General features: G+C 38.0%; 1 protein-coding gene across 2 annotated transcripts in view; it reads right to left on the bottom strand.

Annotated features, from left to right (window-relative positions):
* Positions 1-22,275, bottom strand: part of DPP4 (dipeptidyl peptidase 4) — a 53,726-nt gene that overhangs the window by 12,271 nt on the left and 19,180 nt on the right. Inside the window, exons 12-26 of one of the 2 annotated variants that reach the window (XM_032114052.1) lie at positions 22,125-22,169; positions 19,049-19,153; positions 18,879-18,946; positions 18,634-18,687; positions 18,062-18,186; positions 17,060-17,107; positions 16,503-16,601; positions 14,447-14,516; positions 12,706-12,900; positions 11,752-11,806; positions 9,813-9,912; positions 8,219-8,283; positions 3,064-3,136; positions 2,747-2,820; positions 774-1,957 (exon numbers count right to left, since the gene is read on the bottom strand). In XM_032114052.1, coding sequence (XP_031969943.1) covers positions 1,859-1,957; positions 2,747-2,820; positions 3,064-3,136; positions 8,219-8,283; positions 9,813-9,912; positions 11,752-11,806; positions 12,706-12,900; positions 14,447-14,516; positions 16,503-16,601; positions 17,060-17,107; positions 18,062-18,186; positions 18,634-18,687; positions 18,879-18,946; positions 19,049-19,153; positions 22,125-22,169 — 1,275 coding nt within the window. In that variant the 3' untranslated portion in view covers positions 774-1,858. Of the gene's footprint in view, positions 1-773; positions 1,958-2,746; positions 2,821-3,063; positions 3,137-8,218; positions 8,284-9,812; positions 9,913-11,751; positions 11,807-12,705; positions 12,901-14,446; positions 14,517-16,502; positions 16,602-17,059; positions 17,108-18,061; positions 18,187-18,633; positions 18,688-18,878; positions 18,947-19,048; positions 19,154-22,124; positions 22,170-22,275 lie in introns of those variants that run through there. The other variant, XM_032114053.1, reaches the window with a different exon arrangement.

Below are 22,275 nucleotides of genomic sequence, written 5' to 3'. Positions count from 1 at the left end.
TGGCAGTTATTTAACAAGAGCCTGGTGAAAGAAGTTTTTTGGATTACAGAAACACTTTTTTTGTCTTTATGACAGTGTGATAACATTAAAATAAATCCCAACTATTTACCCTTGCATACACAAGCCACCTCGAAGTTCATAATGATAATCTTTTTTTTATAACCTGTCTGTACTGCTGGGATCTACCTTACACTGATTTAGGTTTCTTTGCCTTGAGCCAAAAGAATGAGATATGATGATATAACCTCTTGGAGACAACTGACAGCCTATAATCCTACAGAACTTTAACAGTGGTGCCAGCTCTACATTAGAGCCACTGCTGCCTTGAATCCAGGATGATATTTGTAAAATTCAGCTCCAGTGTGTTTCAAAAAAACCCCAACAAACAGAACAAAACCACCCACCATCTTATTTTGTGAGTTAAGGAATTGTTAGTTTGTGAAAACAAAACCTGATTTTCTGTTTGAGGCTTTCTCGTTTAAGGACAAGCTGCACGAAGTGTCTTAACATTCTCCCCCATGCTTTATCTGTCTGCATGAGTACTTTTACATTCACACCTAATGTCACTAATAACCCACAATACAGACATAATCAGATGCTGGCATGTAATATCAAGAAACTGTTAGATAATCATGTCACACGCCATTATATGATACCATTACACAAAATCAGAAGCTTCACTGTAAGCCATCTTCAAAATTAATGGGGATTTAAAAGAAAATTCTAGTGTTCTTTTTCTGAAGCAACATTTTCAATGATATGGACTACACCTGCTTTCATAAATTAATGTCTTTATTATTTTAAAGCAGCACAGGTTTTAGTACAAGCAGATTGCATTTTTTCTATGTGAAATTGAGAAAACTACTCTAATCGTCAGATGGAGAAGCCTACGTGGAGTGCTGGAAATAAAGCATTCATTGGTACGCTGTAAAGAAAAGCAGTTTTGCCAAAGAGCACGTTCACAGGAGAGTGGCAGTCCAGCCCTTGCTTTAAGTGACTGCTAGTTCACATTGTAATGTTTTATGTTTGTGTAAGAACCAGTTCCTATTCATCAGTACACAAGCAGCTTTACATCAAAAACAAATGGGGATCTTGTCGAGTTCCCAGAGGAGATTTTACAGTGCACATTCCCAGAGTAGCAGCCTTTTTTACTATAAAATAGGCAAAAATCACAGTACTATGTGATAGCACACAAAGAAATTCAGTGCCATTGGTTTGATTAAGTATCATTTAAAATCTTTGGTGAAAGCTGGTTATGTGCTTTCCTTGCAAGAGTTCTACAACTGTAATATGAGAGATTGCAGAGAAAACACACTAACTTCAGGAACTGCAGTATAAACAGTGTTTCATTCTGCACATAAAATATTAACATTGCAGAATTCCTGATACTGATTCTAAAATAGTAATTATCAAGCCTTACAGATTTTCTACAAAAAAGTTACTTCATTCTTTTCACAGAAATTATCCCAGGGTTCATTTCATTTTTGATGGAAATATTATTATATTTTTATTCTGCAACTGATCGCCATGGGATGTTTTTGTCATTCATTACCCTGCTATACAAATTAGAATGTTTCTCTTTTAGACTGAAATATCAAAAGGTAATTACTCAAGCAAGTACCATGCTTCCTAGAAGTCTGCAACATCATTCTGGTGATGTTAAGACCTGATTAAACACAATCAATAAAAATGCAATAGTTGCTTGGCAACAGGAATCATTATAGAGATCAGCTTTTCATTGTGTACACCGGTATCCCAAGAGCTGACTCTTATCTCATCTTGATTTATTCTGGCTCAGAATACATTATCTAGAGAGTTTTCTGGAGAAGTACCATCACTAACAAGCAAAATGCTGGTGCTAATGCAGTGAGAAACACTGCTTTAGGAAGTGGCTCATATGGGTATAAATATGCTTATGTGCTTGACCGGAGATGGAATGGTCTTTGTCAGTGTACCACTGTGTGAAAGAGAAATACAGAGAATGTTAGTTGTAGCTACATCTAAATGATATAAACCAAACAGGATAGACATAAAAATGTGTGCCACCATTTAAAATTATCCTAACATGAGGCTTTCAGCATGGAGACAAACACATGATGGGGTAGGGACCTGCCATGACACTTTAGCCTCTTCTTTGCGTGTGGGATATGCTATGTTTTTATGCCTGAGGTGTAAAAACACGTGGCTTGTCCACATGGAGGGTAGACTCAGCTGTTCATTTATGAGGGGTGACTGACCTCTCCCTCTGTATGTCCTTTCAGTCTGGCTGAAGGAAAACCACGCACTTGGCCCTCCTCCTATACGTCATCCTTTTTAGCACTGCTCCCCAAGGGTTGAGAGAGTGTAGGAAAGGAAGAGCTTGCACCTTAGTCTGTGAGCTTCCATGCATGACATAAGAAAGGGCAAATAACTGCTTGTCTTACAAGTTCAATAAACACCAGACATGACAGATGGGCTATCTGGGATTTAGGTGAAGCTAAACTTTCCTATCTGTAAGATAATATTCATTGTACTTTAGGTATATGCAAAGGTTGGGACTGGCTGTTTGAGAACACAAATATTTACGAAAACGAAAGATTAGGTAATAAGGGTTGAATATGAGATATGTGCTTTATGTTCAAATTTCAGTTACCGAACATGAAATGCAACTATATGAACTTTAAGATGGTAATGAATTTATACCTAACCACAGGGAGCTTATGCTATTATTCTCATTTGTATATTGAAAAACAAAACAGAACCATACCATTGCCTGAAAATCTACTTCAGCATCAACAAGAGCTTTGGAAATCTGTGCTGCTTGCTGAAAGTGAACATTATCTGAAAAGTGGAAGAGGAAAAAGATAAACAAAAATTGCTTCTGTAATACTCTGAGGGAAAATCAAAGCAATGAACACACCAGAGTCCCCAGCACTGCTGACTGAAACACAGATTAGTTGCAAAAAGCAGTATTATTTTATTGACGTAAATGTAACAGCCTTGCCCCTTCATGCTTTTGTTTTGTCAGTAGTAGAATTGCGAACCTGTCTGTAATACTAAAATGTCTAATTAACTGCAACTCACCATCTGCTGTTCCATGAATAAGGAGATACTCAACTTCCTTGAATTTTTCAGCTCTGGCCATTACTGTTGAACTCTGAAATTACAGGGAAAAAAAAGAAAAAAGGTGCTATGTATTAGGAGATGACTTGCTTCCAACTGACTTCGATTCGTGTTGACACAGTCTGGGATCCTTCAGCTAAAACCAAGCACACACCCTTGCCTATCCCCCTCTGAACTGCCATGGGGCATGGTCACACATCCAGGGGCTGGGTGCTCACGCTCCAACCGTTCCACACCCATCTGCAACTGTTACCAAGGTTATGGCTGCAAAGGCACAGGCAATGGCAGAGGGGAAGAGTTCTGGAGTGAGGTACATGTTCCATGCGTGACCAGCATGTTGGGATCCTGCAGCACACCGTGTGCCATAGGTTTCCTGTGTGACTGCAGACAAGTTAAAAAAACATTGTTGCCAAGGCAACAGTGCACCCTGTGAGAGCAAGGAGTAGATCTTGCAGAGGCTACACACGTTATCTTCCCCACTACAAGGTACAATAGTTCACCTGCAGATAAGGCACCCGTGCAAATACTGCCTCAGTCCCCAGTAAAATTGAGTAACAAGAAGTTTAAAACAATGCTCTCTCCAAATATGAAAGAGAAATGCCTGAACGAAAATCACTAGACCACAAACCTCTAAGTAGAAGTCAAGCTACATTTTGGGAATGGAAACACTGATACAGTGAGGAAAAGATGTAATAATCAGCAACAGATTAATCAAGAAATTTAAAACACAGTAACAACATGTTCATTAGAATATTCTAGCCCACCCGACTTGCTACTGTGACTAAAGAATGACAATAGTAAGGATTGAAGATAAGATTAATTTGGGCAAGGAGAGGGAATAGGATGGTGCTCTGCCAGGAGTAGAGGAAGAAGAAGAGGGCTAACAAGGACAAGATTTTGGGCTTGATAAGACAACCAGTTACTCTGGCAAAAAAAACCCTAAAAATTTTGAACAGAAGAATGTAGTGGTTTGCTTTTTTTCCTCCCCATCTTGTACTAAGGCTGTATCCTTAGACAAGGATTCGCATTTAGTACCCCAAAAAAGTCAAATACTGCCAAGACACAAAAATTTTCTAATTTTATGTCTCTTGTACACTTACGAATCTTTAAAGCAAGTACAGATATTAAATTCCTTTTGCCTTGGCAGAATAGTGTGCCACAAAGCTTCCATACATGAAATGAGTTCTTTGTATGTATTCAATCAAGTCTAAAAAACAAGTTCAGCAGAGAGGGTAAAAAACCCCACCCTGTAGTCTGTAACACTGCAGTTGCCCTCTTTTGATAGTCAAAGGATGGAGAGCACCAGAAATCCAATATATGGAAATCCCCCAAATATGGAAGAATGACGCTTTCCATTTAGATGATTTGGTATCATGGAGTAAGAACATTTAGCTGTGAGTGCCAAAATACGGAGAGAGCACTTTGATGCACTGAGGAGCACTGGTAAACCAGCTGACCAAAAGAACAAATGAGAAAGAAATGCCCCAGTGACATTAAAGAAAAAAAAAAAAAAAAAAAAAAACAAAACAAACAAACAAAAAAAACCCCAAAAAAACCCCAAGCCAACCAGTATCCTTTGAGTAAATCATTTTCCACATGTGCAGAGGGAAACTTGATAGGTCACCTTGTTAAGCTTTCTTCTAGAAAACCAATTCTGTTCTAAGCAAACCTTCTGTGAGTGGAAGCCTGATTTAAGCTACACTTCTGAGAACTTGACTTGGCAAAAGCAATTTTAGAAGGAGGATGCTACTATTTTTCCTCTTCAGGCATTAAACAAAGTTATTTGTAGAAATAATTCAGAAAGAAGAAACATACTAGATACTTCCTCTGCGTTTTTATCACTGATGATACTTCACTTGCTGTACTCAACATGAAGAGTCCGTTCCCTAAAACATGCTTTAAGGACACAGTACCTTTGTGTCCTTAAAGAAGGTTGCAAGATTGGGAGCACTCTCAAGTTAGGCACAGCTAGAGGACAAAGCAAAAGCAACAGCAGCTGAACAAAGCTTAAGTGGACAGCAAAATTTACTTTATTTACCACTTCCATTTTATAGTTATACTGTTGGAACAAAGGCTCCGAAAAGGTAACATGCACAAGTACTGAGAATTAGGCCCTGCTGAGTGTAACTGGCTTTTCTAAAGATCACACAGCAGTCAACATTTTATCAGCACTCCACAAACAAGTTAAGGTTTGGCTGAAACTGAAGGTCTCTCTCCCTTTAGCATATTCTCAGATAATAGAACAAATGTCAAATCAGTACAAGATGGCATATTTACAAAATTGTACCCTGTTTTGCATAACCTAATGATGCAGCAGTTCTTAAGGACTGAACATTTCAAATCTGCTAGAAAAAGATTGCCAAATCTATGACTGTTTCAAACACTTGCCAAAAGCATATCAAATTCAGAGTGAACTGCAAAATAATGTTCTCACAAGTTGAACAGTCTCTTCGGTATGCTTTACATGGCTACTGTGTCTGACCTCTAGAGCTCTGCCCCAATTCAGTCTCAAGTCTTTTGCATCAGGGATGTTTCTTCCAGGCTGCCAAATTCTCTCCATTCAGCCTAGGATTATACTGGGACCACCATCCATGCTTGCTCCTCTCTTTTACAAAGCTCTAAGTTTTAATAGTTTACAACTACCTTAAAAGACACTGAGCATACCTAATTAGCCCTCTTAGGAGTGGGAGTTCTCCCTGAGACTTGACTCCTGACAAACAATATTTAACATCTCAGATTCTCTGCCATCAATAAATGTAAAACCTAATGTCACGGTAATACAAAGGTGAGATGTACCCCTCTTACCACAACTAGTTTCTTGAGTCTATGTAATTCAGTCATTAATAATACTCTACACATTAGGACGGTGCCTAGCAGTGCTCATCTTCTCTAAGCAGGTGTGTTCACCATCTCATTTCTTTTAAATCAGGGTGCATACTACAGAGTTTATGCAACTTTTCACTTTTCATGCCAGCTTTACAGCAATGCAGCAGGATAGAGAATATATGATGCAGCACACAAACCTGACAGCACAGAGTTAGCAGTGCAAGCTTTAACAACTTGAGCTGTATGTACTAGCTTTTAGTACAGATTTTGCATTTACCTCAAAAAACACTCACTCATTTCAGCAAACAGCTCTCGTCAGTGTCAAGGGGCCAGGAGGTTGGCTATTGAGACTGGGACATGGAACAAAGGGGCTGTAAGCCAGGAACATACTGGGCTGAAGTCAGTAAGGGTCTTCAGCAATAACAAAATCCCACAATGCTTTCACTGAGGCTACATGAAAAACAAAAGACTCACTTCTCGAGCTACTGCACCCTCCAGGTTAAAAGTAAAGTCCAAGTACTATATTATTTGGAGCATTTAACAACAAACAAGGACTTAAGTTGCATTTTTCTTTCTCTAGGAGCAGCAGCGAAGTGTGACAATCTGATCTAGGCAATTACTCCTCCTCCATCTAGCCACCATTCTCCCCAATTAGTCCTCTGAGTAACACATTTGAAACCTTTAGCTCTTTGGTACTGGCAGTTTCAACGTGGCCATTGCCAGCAATGGATACTATGCCAAGAAAATCCGACTCCTGGCTTGAAAGGATTAAACAGTCCTCTGTTGCCATCTGTGCCGTGAAGCTGGTGAGTGACTTTGTGCACCCAGAGCGTTAACGTTCGTTCTGCACAGCGACAGTAACTTGTATTTACACTGCTACCTCGCAGACCTCCTCCTGTTCCCACTGCCTTAAAGGAACACATTTGGAAAAAGGCAGGCAGGCGGCTGCAGGCTGCTGGTCAGTGCCTGCTGGGCCCCAGTAGCTCAATGGTTAGAAGAGAGAGACACAAACACACTGCTGGACTCCAATTTGTCCAGCAGTCACTACCATTGTCCCCAGTCTTGACCAGAGCGTCTAATATAGCAGTTGACAACACTAGAATACTATAAATATATGTCAAACCACATGTTTGTCAAACCACCGTATATGTATCTTTTTCTGTTTTATCATACTGTTAAATCAGTGCAGCAGTCTCCACCCTTTTTTCTACCCGTGACACTTTTTAAATGCACACAACCAGTGCTAAGCAGTGTCTCTACCCTGCTTACCAACCCAAACACAGAGAACGCTCCACCTCCTTCTCTAACATCAATGTTTGGTTCCAGTATCACCATGGCTGGACTCCTCTGTGAAATATTCCAATAACCAGACCACAAAGTACCCCTCAGATTCCTCACAGTTCTCCAATAGCCACTGCATTTTCGCTAGGCCTGAAGTTTAACAAAACCTAACAGAAAGTTTGGCTGCTCTGCCCTATGCCCATGACTTCAAAAAGTTGTTGAGGCAACAAAAAGTATCTGGCACATGGAAGAGCAAGACAAAAAATTGATTAATCATGCTGTAACAAGGACAAACAATCTACATGCAATTTGCTTTCAGGAGGACACATGGAAATTCCCTCACTTTTGTGCAGTCATTGGTTGTATTGGAACAAACTTTGGACACCCTGTGTTCATGGAGATCAGGCCAACATTTCAGTCCTGACACTGCTGGCTCTCAGTTGGTCTGCAATTTGGTATGATCACAGTACAGACAGACTTGCCTACCTGTTAAAGTATTCTAGTGTTGAGGAGATTTTGCTTTCTGTGGAAAAACTTGCAGATTCCTATGGCAGGAAAGTTCACACAAATACCCATTTTTAAAGAAAGTACATTTCAGAAAGAGTGGGAGTAAATTTGTTTTGGTGAAAAATGTTTAAGATAAAGCATACCTTGCTCACAAAACCACTAAATTTTAAAACAAATTTGTTTCTTGGTGGTTAAAATAAAAGTTCTACAACTTGTTTTACAGTCTGCAAAGTAGCCAAATGGAACTGAATGTAAAAAAAACCCAAACCAACACACCAACCAAACAACAGAAAATCCATGCCATCCACCAAGAAGAAGCTGCCTTGTGCAAATCCAAACACGTGAAACTACAGCCTCTAACAGCAGAATGCAACAGTTATAGCTGGAGAGAAGAAACTTATTTCTCCCCACAGGGAAAGAATTAAACTGTTTAAAGAAAAATACAGCAGTTTAGAAATGAAACAATACACAAAAAAATGAAATAAAGTGATTTCTTTCTTACATTATAATTCTTCAGATTATCATCTGCTGTAGGAAGGCCCATGTATCGCTCTGTGTATATTGAATCTGGAATTTAAAAAATCCCAAAATTAGAATCTGCTACTTAACTTTCAGTCTGTCTACCATCAATTTTACCCATCAATACAAGCAGTGACAATGCATACTGGAAATCAGGTTTTCCACAATGAGGGGTGTAGGTAACCATCATTATTCAGAATATTTAATCTTCTTGTTGCCATGGACACCTGAATGCTGAATATTAATACAGTATTTTGTGTCAGTGTTTCCTTATTGTTATTCTTTTAGTAATCCTAACAAAATTACTGAAAATGTTGCAGTAAATTTTTTGAAAAAAACCCTTAGATATTTTATCTAAATGTTTACTACCAAAAATCTGTACAATGAAAATACAACAGTAGATTAGGATTCAGCTTGGCTGAAAAAAAATTTACATATTTTCCACATATTTTTTGCCATGTTACCATTTGCAGATTTGCTGCTTTGTTTTAAGCCATACAAATTAATCCTCTGCTGCCATATTCTAATGCCCATTTGACTTCTCATCAGAGTTGCTACACTAGAGGTTTTTTATGCTGAATAGGTATGCCTCCATAATCCTTCATCTAACAAGCCAGAAGTGGAATTTTAGAGATCTTGATCATTAAAAAAATATTTCCTGTCATACTGTAATATTCATGTCCAAAATATTATGAAGACATTGCTATGTCCCCAACAGACTACTGCTAATGCCTGGCAGTATGATCTGCTCTGCTGAAATAGCTACTATACAGCCTCTGTGCTAGTTGCAGAATGACAAATTATGCCTTATTTAGCAGAGGTTTTCCAGAGAAAGCTTTCTCTTGAATGTTTTTGGACAAATAAAAACAAGAAAAATGTTACACTGTGTTCAGATTGCACCAGCACCTATTTATAACTTAATATAATTTTTTTAATCTGGGAATAGAGCCCCTATAACTGTATTTCTAGCCTCATGCAACTACTTGAAACCTTATGCTCTAAAGGCTTGGAGCATGTAGAGACTTGGCTACTTGATCAGGTTTTCCTCACATCAAGCTATCCTCAAGATGAATTAGATTTATAAAATCCAAATTTTACATGCTAAAAAACCACCCCAACCAACCAACCTAAGGCAATTCAAGTCCTATTCTGTTACTTTGAGAGAGTAAATTACAATGCAAGTTCAATGTTAATCCTCACAGTTCATTCTTATAAGTGAAGTTTCATTTTGAAGACACGAAAGTTTAATAGTGATGGATTTCTGACATACAATACTGGTTTCAAAGCAAACACAGACACATTACAGTAATACTATAAATATTACAATAATTCAGCCTTCATTAATGTTTAAAGAGATTACCAAAAGTTATGGATCTGACGTCTTAAAATGGGAAGTAATATTTAGCAAATTGGTTTAATTTCAAAAGGCAGTGGCCATGAGTTCATAAAAACAGACCAAATGGCATTTACATGGCATCTAGTAGATAATCCAAAGTTCTGTGCTATGAATCCACACTTTGCAGCGTGTGCACTGGAAGACATATGGGAATCCTTGTAACGAAGAAGCCATCACATACCATAATACTGCCAGCGTGACACGGGGGCAACCGCTATTCCACACTTGAACACGCCGCTTCCAGAGCCAAGCACCATGGAGGTCACATATCCCCCATAAGACTGAGAAGAAAACATTGCTGTTATTTTAGTCGGAAGGGAAAGGATGGGGCCCATCTGCTACACAGTTCATCAGACATTTATAGGCTCAGCGTTTTTCATATTAATGAACTCCATTCTGAATTTGGGTCAGATCTCAGCCAGCCTGCTCAGTCGGGGAAACAGGCATCAAACAGGGCACGGAAGCTGTGGCGCTGATGAATGAGGACTTGATGGGGAAAAAGGGCGCAAACGCTGCCGAACTGTGACTCAGCTGAGGATGACTGTGTTTGGTAGCACTGTAGGCAGCAGCAAAGACAGGAAACAAGACACTGCTGAACCGCTGTGTCCCTTCCCGTGCTGGGGGAGTGGGTGGAAGCAGAGCTCTGGCCCACAGTGTGCCTGATGAGTAGTTGCTACAGGGCATCCAAAAATTTACAGCAGAGCAGGCCTATGGTAGCTCGCTCCCTAACTTTCCCCCAAAGTGTCAGGAGCAAGACTGTGACTGGGGAATGAAGGATCTTCTGCCGAGTCTGTGGGAGGAACTGTGCAACAAAACACTCCTTGCTACGCACAGAAAATTTACTCACAGTGTAGCCTGATACACAGATGAGTAAATATCTGACACGCTTGAGCATCCAGGCAGCAAGATACCTAAACACTGTTACCAACCGCCCAAATGACTGCCCTCACAGGAGTTTCAATGGGTTATTTAGGAAAATGTGCCCACCCACATTCAAAAACAAGAGCCATTTTTGGATCTCATTCCTGTCTTAAAACCAGACTACAGGCAAAGGGAATTGCATCTTATTCCAAAGTCCTTAAATGTTTGCTCCAACTTCAATTCCTAGGTCCTCCCAATAAGATCAGCGAAGTAACGCACTTAGCAACTAAACCCCTTTATAAATAAATGCCTAACCTGGCCACAGTAAAGATATTACTGCTGAATCTATGGCAAACAAAATCCATGTACATAGTGACATGCTGACAATCTGAAAACTCAAGAGATAAAGAAAATCTGTTTGCCTACAGGTTCAGTGCCCAGGATGTCTTAATCCCAACCTAGCTCCAAAGAGGAATGCTCTTGTACTATTCATCCTGAGGGTCATAAGGGCTTAAGATGGGATTGCACCAAATCCTCAATTTCTGCAGAAAGAATTTTCCTTTCACTACAGTTAATACTACTACATGTGACTTCACATAACAGAGATATTTACCCCAGAAGAAAAGCTGTTAAAGGCATTGTCTTGCCATCAAGCAATTTATTCCCTGGCATCTGTCACCTGCAGTGCCCAAATTTCAGCTAACAATTTAATTCAGCATAGAATCAGTAACACTACATACACACTTAGCCTTGCAGCTGAGGGGGTATATACATGCTATTAAACTATTAAACACTTCCATCTACTGTGCTGGGTTTTAAAGACACATCAAGTTAGAGAAATCTGGCCTCTGGTTGCAAATACCGTGATATCCATCCCACACAGCTGGCTCGAGTGTAATTTCACATCTTTTTTTAAAAATCAGTCATCCAACTAAAGAGATACTGGTGAATATATACTTGGCTTTTTCTTCTTTTTAGCATTGGTTCATACTGTACACAGGAACTTGCCAGCATCTGTTTAAATTGCTTTTTAATCCCTCTAGTAGACCTAATTTCTCTTACAAAGGCTCCTGAATGATTGCAAAAACGCAATGTAGAAACACACTTTTAAGATGTACTTCATCAGTTCAAGTACCGGATTGTGTGGTGACCCCAGAGGTGCCTCACATGAAGCCCTACAGGATCTCACACACATGGCGGCACAACAAATAGTTGTCAAAATTAAATAGTAGTTCTGCCAAAATTGTCTGAGTACTTACCCAACCCCAAATTGCTATTCTGTCCTTATCGACAAAGCTCATTTCAGAAAATTTTCTGAAAGCAAACAGAATAATTAAACACTTAATGGATTGCAAAGTATCGGCCATTCTACAGACATGCCTATTTCCTATCAAGTCTGCCTCTTTCTATTGTACAAATAAGCATTTCCCACTTCATCATAGTGACTGCATATGAAAACATATGGTAATTCAGGCACATGTGTCTTTAGGAAATTTAGAAAAACATCTGTGCATATGACACTCTGAAACCTCTCAACCCACGCTCACTGACATTTGTATTGTATTAGGTTAGATTTCACTACCTGCCTTGTCTTTTTTTTAAGGATGCACAAAAATCAAATTCCAGCAGTAAGGAACAGACCAGCATATGTAAATACAGTCACCATTAAAAAAAAAAAAATCAAGAAGATTGTGAAATTCTATTTTTTAAACTCCTTAACATTTTAAAATCCCACGTGGAAAACCCTGTAAGATCACTTCATTGCAATTCTGAGAGATCCACACTGTTGTTTGTTTTACTGAGGTTCTACAAGCATAAACCAAGTGACAAACATGAACTATGATTTAAAGGCTGAGTATTTCACATAAGTAATTCTGCCAGAACAGAAACTTGCAAAAAGCTTGAAGTAAAACTTCCATCTCCAGGTTCCTTGGTAGTGTGTTCTTCTACTAATGTGACACGTATCATCTCTATAAAATAATCTCTATAAAATCAGAGATATGGTTAATTGGTATTACAGCATTAACTCTTCTCTCTTTTTAAGCATAATATGATGGTTGGCCCACAAATGACACACTTCAGTGTACAAAATTAAGCAGAATGTAGTTATTTTATCACCAATATTTTCAAGATGACGATTCGAAACCTTCACCTTTTTTCCTCCTACACAATAAGCACATAAAAGAAGGAGCAGGTGTTGACCTGTAGCTCACCTGGCTGCTGCTATCTGATCTTCCACTTCATATGTTCCCAGCCTTCTGTTTATTGCATGCATAATTTCATCCCCTTGGTACCCGCTGCCCCTGCCGTCAAAGCTGGCCACAATGATCTGCTCCGTGCTTGCCAGGTAAGTAGCCCAGCTGATCCGGAAGACTTGGTCTACTTTCTGACTACAAGGTCCTGCATACCTAAGGAAAGGAGTCACAAAATTCAGGCATTTACTCTCCACATATCCCCACATCAAGCTTTTGAAATATAATTATCGCTGACAATTTTGGCCTCTAAAGCAGGATAAACCTTTAAATTAAACTGAGGAAACAAGAAAAGTATCACTGACTGACTAAAAGCAATCTGCTTTTTTAAAACTTCAGCTGGTAATCAAGAAAGCAGACTGGATTTTTTTTTGTTTTACTCCTTTCTGCTCTAATAAGAAACCTTCATTATTTTGACTTTAAGCAGGTTATCAGAAATCCAAGCAAGTTTTCTTTGAACCTGAGTTTCAAAGTGATGTTCTCTAACTATTTCTGTTCCATTCGCCCATGATTTATTTGATTTAAGTCTGAAATCAACCAATAGCCTTCAATTGGAAAAATGAAAAATACCATTTTCTGCATTTTTCAGTGTCTCATCAGTCTGAACTATTTCTTATGCAGGCTGAGAAAAAGGAAGCAAAACTATAGTTTTAACTTTTTACTTTAAAATATTTCAGAAGCACTTGACCACTATGAAATCATACTCTGTGTGCCTTGATGATAAAATTCTGTGCAGTGCACTTCTCTAGCCACTGTTCAACAGAGTAAGAAATAGAAGAATGGCTTCTATGGCTCTATAGCCCACCCATCAGTTTTAGAAGCAAAGAAAAAGCTACTGGGAATTTAATTCAAGCTATGGATCCCTATACTTCCAAAATAATTTTTGATATTAAGATCATTGTGAACCAGAGGTGATCCTCACAAAGGTCCAAGGTAAGTCAATAAAAATAGTATCAAAACCAGAACAACTCTTAAGAAGCCAAGAGCACTGGCTGCTTATGAAAATGTTCAATGAGCACATAAAAAATTGCTACCAAATTGCATTATATAAAGATGAATCTAAGAATTAACAGCTAGTTTCCTTACAGAGTCAGCTTTTTGTAAAAAGAGGAAAAGCTTACAATTTTTATATTAATGCACAGCTAAAATTCAGTAATTCCCAATTAGAAGAAAACATACCAGGATTAACAGAAGTGCCTGAGGAAGACCAGACCAATCGGCACATGCTTATGGTCTTGTATTTATGAAAAACCCACAACGAATGTAATCCTGACCACAAGATGACGTTTGTCAACACTGATTGACAGTCAAATATCACAGAAAAAATGCAACATCACACTTTACTTCAGCTTTAGGATACAAGGCTTATTCAAGGTTTCATTCTGGATTCATCAAAGATTATTCCTAAAGAACATCATGAGCAGAGGAGGAGGTAAGCTAACACGAACATCCTGGCTGTTAAATCACAGAGAGTGTATCTGCCTCAGTGCCACCGCCAGAGCATGTGCTCATTAAGCATTACATCATCTTAGGGCACAGGAATCCACCATGAACTGGGGTACACCTCAGTTTTTCATTCCCTCTTAAAAGTACTTCAAGAAGTAATTAGAAAACATGCCGGTTTTGTGTTTCCTTATTAAGAATATTTGAAGTAGATGAAAGGGATTATTAACACAACACTGCCATGTGATTGAAAACTTACACATCAAGGAGCAGAGGGTACTTCTTTGATGAATCGAAACGGGGAGGCAGTATCATTTGATACCACAGGTCTAAAAGTGAAAAGAGTTTGACTTAGGTCAGCTCTACAGTGAAATTATTTGAGATGCATTACAATTGATACAAGACCACATTTGAGTCACCCCCTAAAAATTAAAAAGCAGTTTCATCTGAACTGTCCTAATATATATGCATAGAAGTTCCTAGCTAATCTAGTAATTAAAAAAAATGTTTTAAGTTGGCAGAAAGTAATAAAATTTGGGGACTCAACATGCTGTCTCATGACATTATTCTAAGTGTACATGTGAAACTTGTTATGTCTCTACAGTGGTAAATCTAACACAGGCTCAAAAATAAGATTTCTCTACCAGCAGAGGAAAGAAATTCTATATTATTTTGAACCTGCCAGATAGACTTTGCGTGACAGTCTGTAAAACATCCAAGAAACATATACAACTATCTATTAATTTTGAAGCAATATTGATTCCAGTTCCATTCATGTTATTCGTTCTACCCAAGTTGGCTGTGAGCTGAACATTTTGAATGCACACCCTCTGAGTTTTGCAAACTGAATAGCTCAATTGCTCATTCCTGAATTTTAAGAGAACTGATGCTGCAATGCTGATGGACTGCACTGCAATAATAGTCAGAGTGCAAATCTTACGGAAATTTGCCCAGATATGAATATGCAAGGCATCAGAACACTGAAACATTAACAATCTAAACTGAACACATTAAAAAACTAATTTCAACTGTTTGCATACTCTGTAGTCACAGGGGTGGATTTCTTCTCTGACAATCTACATGGATTTGTGAGCAGACTTGAAACTTTAAGTAGGACTACATAAATGGATTTTCGTCTCCTATTTTTGATATTAAAAATAGATTCCCCTTACCCAAAAGCTTTTACCCTGAAGACATGAAGTAGTAAGAACAAAGAGGAATAAAAAAATGAATATACAACTGATAGCATGAAGAACATCTTTAAATCTCCGTCTTGCCTGGAAGATTTCATCTTTAGCCCTAGTAAGAATGTGACAGAAATAAAAGACAGAAAACACAAAGATAAAGAGAGTTATTATAAAAATAAGGTAACAGTGAAAGAAGGGAGGCATCAAAAAGAACAGTTAGCCATGACTGACCTAACTCAACCCAGTTTGTAAAATGTTAATTCCATTAAGAATATCTGCTCATTTTATCAGGAGGAAGTTTGTCATGAAGAGAAAAGCTGATAGCAAAGGCTGGAGCAAGAACAGTCTAGATAGGTACCAGGTCTCCCGCTGCTGGGCTCTCTGATGTTGCTCAGCCTAAGAGCACACAAAGAACATTTCTCTACCCAAATTCTGAGGAGCACCCCTCACAAAGCATTAAAAGTTCATTTTCTAGCATTTTGTTCTGGTCTGTATTGAGGTCTATGCAGTCTTGGAGCGTGAATGTGCTTTCAAGAATGACTATTCAATCCAAATCTATTCAATCTTTTCAATCCCCCACACAAAGTCAAAGGTGATAGTGTTGAAATGTTGCTTAAATTTTTTCTCAAGATTTTCCATTTAGACTCTCTCTCTTTTTTCATAGTAACTGAACTTCTCTATTTTCCCAACCTGCTAACACAAACCAAAGAGACTTGCACCTGTAAATCAGAAAGACCGACTTGAATTTATAATTTAATTAAAATTCAACAATGGTTAAGAGCTTTGAGTTTGTGCCCCAACCTCATTTCTCTTATTTATTTAATGCACTGTTAGAGACTTCTGTTTTCCAGTTTATTATAAAGGAAAAAGTAGTTAAGCCATTTCATCATGAAAAGATATCACACTATGGAAAAAGCATATTTTAGATAAGAACATTTTGGGATTTCAGAAAATAACTCAGAATGTTTGGAAATGTCCAAAAAAAAAAAAAATCGTCTTGCCTCTAGGTTCTGAATAACTGCAAGAATTCCCATTACACCCATCTGTCCCGTCATGCTCCTCAGCAGAAGACCTTGAATCGCTTGGTGAAAAGGGGGGGGGGAAGGTAAAAGATGTTTTTAAACTTACTGTATCCACCTATACTAAGGGAGGCAATTTTTTTTGAAGGCATCTGAATATCTTTCAATGCATTTTCCAGTTCGGTGTTATTTTCCAAGTATCTGAGAACTAAATAACAGAGTAAGTAAGATTCAAAGACTAAGCACATTTTTTTCATATGCATTGCTCTTTAATTATGAATCACTTTAAATATTAAACCTGAGATGATGGCAACTTACATTGCAGTTTTTGTTTTTCCTCTCAGATTCAATGTTTACAATATAGTTTTCCTTCAGTTATTTTTTCCCCATTTTTCATCTAAATCCAGTTTCAGAAAAACTGAACAATTATCCAGTAAATAAGTCATACACTACTTACTGTTTTCTAGTCCAGTGTAAAATAACATTAAATAAACTCGGAATAAACATATGCCAAGCTATATAATTTATTCTTCTGGTAATTATTTGAAATTAAATTTACCCTTTGTAACTGACATTTTTATTCTTATACTATGCAATGAGAATGAAATTAGAATAAATTTACAGTGCAATTTTCTGGCTTAATATAAATTAAAGACAATTCCATACCTTGATCATCAATGTTTCTGTGCAGAGTAGATATGGGCAGGCCAGGACCTGTTAACAGGGCACAAAACCTTCATGTTTGCATGCTGGCTTGAAACACAACCCTCGTAAAGTAATTGGAAATGGGTGAATCATAGAAGCTCAGAACTTGTTTCCCTCCAGTCTGCTCAAGCTGAATATTAAGTTAGCCGGGCCCAAATTCAAGCCACAGGATCCCAAAAAATATTCAGACTGTCTCAGAGATGATCCACATGACTGTGAGGTACTGAAGACTGGAATTTCCACTCTTTAGCAAAGTCTATGCCTTGGTTGTGGGACAACGGTTTGGCCATGAGGAAGCCTTGTCACAGAGACCACAGCAGCTGTCTTCAACCATTTTTACAATGTGACAGATAGTTCCCTCTCTGCTGTCTGTCCTTCCAGCCCATGGATTAAGGAAGATCTTAGCATGTTAAAAGCAACACACATTTCAATTTAAAGAAATTTTGGAGACGATTTTATTTTTCCCGCCCTTTGAATAATTATCCCTGGTACTATCTAGCAGGAGCACTTACAGATCAGAGACAGACTACAGTCCCACTGCTTACTTTATGATTAAATTACTTGGATTTATTTCTTGACCAGCACTATCTTAATTTTATTCTCATACATAAAGCACTGCTCTTTACCCAGTCTGTTGCTTGTCACACTTTCAGAGCCTCCAAATTCCTTCTGCAGGCAGAGCTCCCCGTGCATCTCTCGTGGAGATGCACAGTGGACCCGAGTGTTTTGCAGCTCTTTCAGGTCCACTGACAGATAGAACTAACAAGTCTTATCCTAGTAATTTTTGTCAAGGTACTTTTGAGCCTAGGAGGCAGTATGTTTTTCCACTGCCAATACATTTATCCAATGTTATCAACACATATCATTGTTACACAGTACATATCAAGATCCTGACGAAGTGAACTTCACCATCCAACTAATCAGTGAGTCATGTTTATGTCAATTAATTCTGGATATACTCACCGAGACAATTTAGCTGATAATACTGTGCGTCTTTGCTGAAGGACACAGAATAATACTGGCATCTTTCTTGATTCAGATTACAGCTAACACATTTAGTAAATTTTGGACTGCTTTCCAAGAGCACTCTGCAAAGTAAATCAGCTTCATCTCAGAGATTACTTTTTTTTTAAGCTGTGCTAAACCAATATATGCTTTTTAAATAAGATGGCCGAATGAAATATGTTAAAATTCAGAAGTGATAGAAACGGATTCCAAAACTAGTGAAAGCAGACTTTCAACTTTTGAGTTCAATTAATACTGAAATTATTGTAATAGGAAAAAAAGCATGAGGATTTTTTTTAGGTTTTTTTTGCTTGAGGATTGCTTGTTTCTTCTTGCAATTTCCCTTTATTAACTGAATTTATAGAAAAATATTTCAGTTATTTTTGCAGCTTATACCCTTACACTGATTTTCATTAAATATCCTAACAAAGATCCCACATTAGAATCTTTAAATTTTCAGTGCTTTTTCTTAAAGTTTCTCTTTTACATTAAAAACAAGTTTTCTCATACTGCAGAAAAAAATTTCTTACTTATAAAGATTTCTTCCTCCTGGCATTCCATCCTTTTCATTACTAATGTAGTACCTGTAAAAGCAAAATATACTGGTTTTATTAAAATATTTACAGTATAATATTTAAAAATTTCATCTTACATGTTTAAATCAGATTTTTAATGAGTTAAATGACACCTTCTCCCTGTTCTCTCTCCTTGTTTGCTTAGACCCTTTTTACCAGCTCTTATGATAGGAAGTGGTACCTTATTTACAAATACTTACAAAAATTTATCAGTTACAGCTTCTATGCTGATTACTTCCCATTTTCCTGATGTAATAGCTACTGGAGCCTGGAGCAGGGGAAAAAGCAGGGCAAAAAGTAGAACATGAAGCTCCTTGGTCACCAGGAGAAACAAAAGCCAGCAGTGACTGTCCTACACTGTATTCCTCACCTGTGAGCCATTTATGTAATGGATGTGCTTGTAACCTGCTGCGTTGCTGAAGACTTTGTAGTAGGTAGCATTGTCGGGTGCAAAGTGAGGGACAGATGGCTGAAACTTGAACATAAGAGAGATGTCTATTAAAGCAAAAAACAAAACTCCAGATCCAAAACGATAAATTTAGGTTTTAATATCTCTAACCAGGAGTCTCAATTCTTAAAACAAGGCATCAATGAATGTACTGCAAACATTTTTGCCTTCTGATTTAGTACGTAGAACCTGTAACCATCATTCTTAAAATAAACACACTTGAAATATTTTACTGCTCCTTAAGCAGCAGAATTTCCTGAGTATTAGTCTCAGTAGTGATCCAGCCCCCCATACCCCCCTTGAATTTGAAGTAATTTCAGTGGTCTTCGTTTTCTACAATTTTAGGAAGCAATATGTGCATCTACTTTCAAAGGCAGTGTTTTATTCTGTCCAAAGCAGCTGTAAGCTATAAAAATGTAAACTTTGCAAATTCATGTTTTTCTTGAATTTCCCATTTTAAAACACATATTTGTGAACAAATTCTTTTAACTTAATTTTTTTTAGCTTAAGAGTGAAAAATGTCCTGCTCTATTCAAAAAAAAAACCCACAAGCTGCTTTCCAAGGAAATTTTGCTAGTAAGTAGGTGATTACAGAATGACAGAGAGCTCAAACTGGAATAATATTTTCATGAAGGAACTATCCATTTATCAATTGAGAGTGACAGAAATGAATCAATTTCTTCTATTGACTGCCATTTGAATGTGCTACATATGGTAGAAAAAAAGAGAGGAATGAAATTGAGCTGAATGAAATAAACTTTCTGTGATAAATGCCCAAAGGATCTAAATGCTAATTAGGCAACTGACACAATGTAACTGCCTTGGAGATGTTATACCCATTTTGAAATGGTGAAACAAAGCTGAAGTGATTTGCCTCCAGTCATTCAGAAAGCAATGACAGAAATTAAGTCTTCCTAACCATGTGCTCCAAATAACCTCTCCTTCTTCCCAAGCAATATTTTTGCAAAAATTAATCTGGCAAATATTTTGCTAGCTTTTCCCTTATTTTCAAAGTGTGACTTTCTTTTAACTCAACTGGCAAGCTCTAACAGCTGATGACCTGGAAGCCTTATACAGCAATGCAGGCTTTGCTGAGCATTCTTAGTTGAAACATAATTTCATCTCTATTAAAAAAAAAAAAAACCAACGAACCAAAACCACCACCAAAAGACCTAAAAAAACCCTCCCCTCCAAAAACCATAAAAAGCATTATATATACAAAGAGAGGACTATATGTCCGTATACTACACACATATATAATTTACTTAAATTTATCAATACATATGTATATACATATACATCTTGCAGATGTATAAAAATATTCCTTATCAGTCAAATATCATTTTCTCATCCCTAAGAAGGTGAAAATTAAAAACAAGAATAAATATACCTATCCTATCCCCTCTTTAATCCTCCCTACTCTCTATTTCTTTCTCAAATCCAAGAATCATACAGTGAGATTATCATTTCTTCCAACAGCTCCAAAGAAGTGGGTTGTCTCTTTAAAAGAAACAAAAAACCAACAACCTAGTTTAGTGGCACAGACTTGCATTTTGCCCTCTCATTTTGCACAACTGTTTACAAAGTCTGCAGCTTGATCATCACATTGTCTAATTGTGAAGCCTTTGCTGCAGAGAAGCAAAATGTGTCAGCGTTAAGGCCTTCCTTTCCATATCAAATTTGACAGCAGGTGGGTTGATCTCTCATCTTCATACTGCGGATGATTTCATCCCTGCTGTTGCCTCCCTTTTTGCATTTCTTTAAACTTTCATTTTTGACTTCAAAAGTGAATTAGTGACTAAAGCATAATCAGTGTGTGGAAAATGCGGGAGTGGAAAGTGTACTCTGTGTTCTCATCAAAAACTCTGAAACTCATTTCTCCCTCCAAATCTGAACTTTTGCATCTCTGCTTCACTTCCCCCAGATCTTCTGTGTAGTTCATTAGGTGCCTACTCTCTACCATGTACAAAAGGACTGAGAGGCAGCTTGGAAAGCATCATCCAGACAGTAGCGGCTGGTTTGGCAGAAGTGCATGAAAATTTTAATCTGGCCAGTTATATGCATCTTGTCCCCACTTGTCTTCAATGGATATTTCATGTGGGGGAAAATAAATAAGTAAGTAGCCCCATTTAAAACCTGGAATGGTTTGTTGCAACCTGATACACTAAAAATTACATTTATCCTCTATGCCTTCCTTCCAAGAGGGTTCGAAGTTTACAGAATACACTTCTTAATACATTTTATTCCCTAGATCTTTCTGGAGGTAGCAGGAAGACTAGAACGCAGGTAAACCAGCATAGCTGGCAACTCCCCAGAACAAAGGGAATTCTGAATCTGGGCACTTGCATTTCCCCCCTACCTACTGCTACCAAAGCAGCAGGTCAGAAGTAGAAAGGAATCCGGAAAGGGCGCTATGCTTTTGGTCTGAACATAAAATCCTAGAATCGCAAAATGATGTGGGTTGGAAGGGACCTTGAAGTTCATCTCGTTCCAACCCCCCTGCCATGGTCAAGGACACCTTCCACTAGACCAGGGTGCTCAAAGCCCCATCCAACTTGGTCTTGAACACTCTCCCAGGAACGGGGTATCCACAGCTTCTCTGGGCAAACTGTTCCAGTGCCTCACCACCCTCATAGTGAAGGAATTCTTCCTAACACCTAATCTGGACCTACTCTTTCAATCTAAAGCCATTCCCTCTTGTCCTGTCAACAAGATGAACAGGTCACAGAGGGCATGATTAGAGCTCCAGCCATGCTGCACTGTCAACCCAGCCTGGGAGTTCAGAACCCATTACCGACAAAAAATAAAGCTTAACCCCAGGTGCGGGGTGACATAGTGGTCCATTTGAGATCATTTTCCCCTGTACACATAAGATGCAGCAAATAAGAGGATTGGACCTACACACAAGAGGCACTGCAAAATGCAACAGGCTCATATGAAATTTTCATAATTATCAGAATTATTTAGCATGTATCAGTTTTAGAAATTGAGCACTCACTCTGCCAATCCAGCCAGTTGTACTTTCTTCAGTATGTTGTTTTTCCTAAGAACGAAAAAACAAACAATCCCACAACAATTATGTTTATTTTACACCAGGCTTTATTTCTACAAAGATAAACACAAAGATATACTCTACTCCTTTCTAGTTG

This window comes from Corvus moneduloides, chromosome 7 (assembly GCF_009650955.1).
Source record: "Corvus moneduloides isolate bCorMon1 chromosome 7, bCorMon1.pri, whole genome shotgun sequence".
Lineage (NCBI taxonomy): Eukaryota > Metazoa > Chordata > Aves > Passeriformes > Corvidae > Corvus > Corvus moneduloides.
This window is presented reverse-complemented; position numbering and strand designations above follow the sequence as displayed.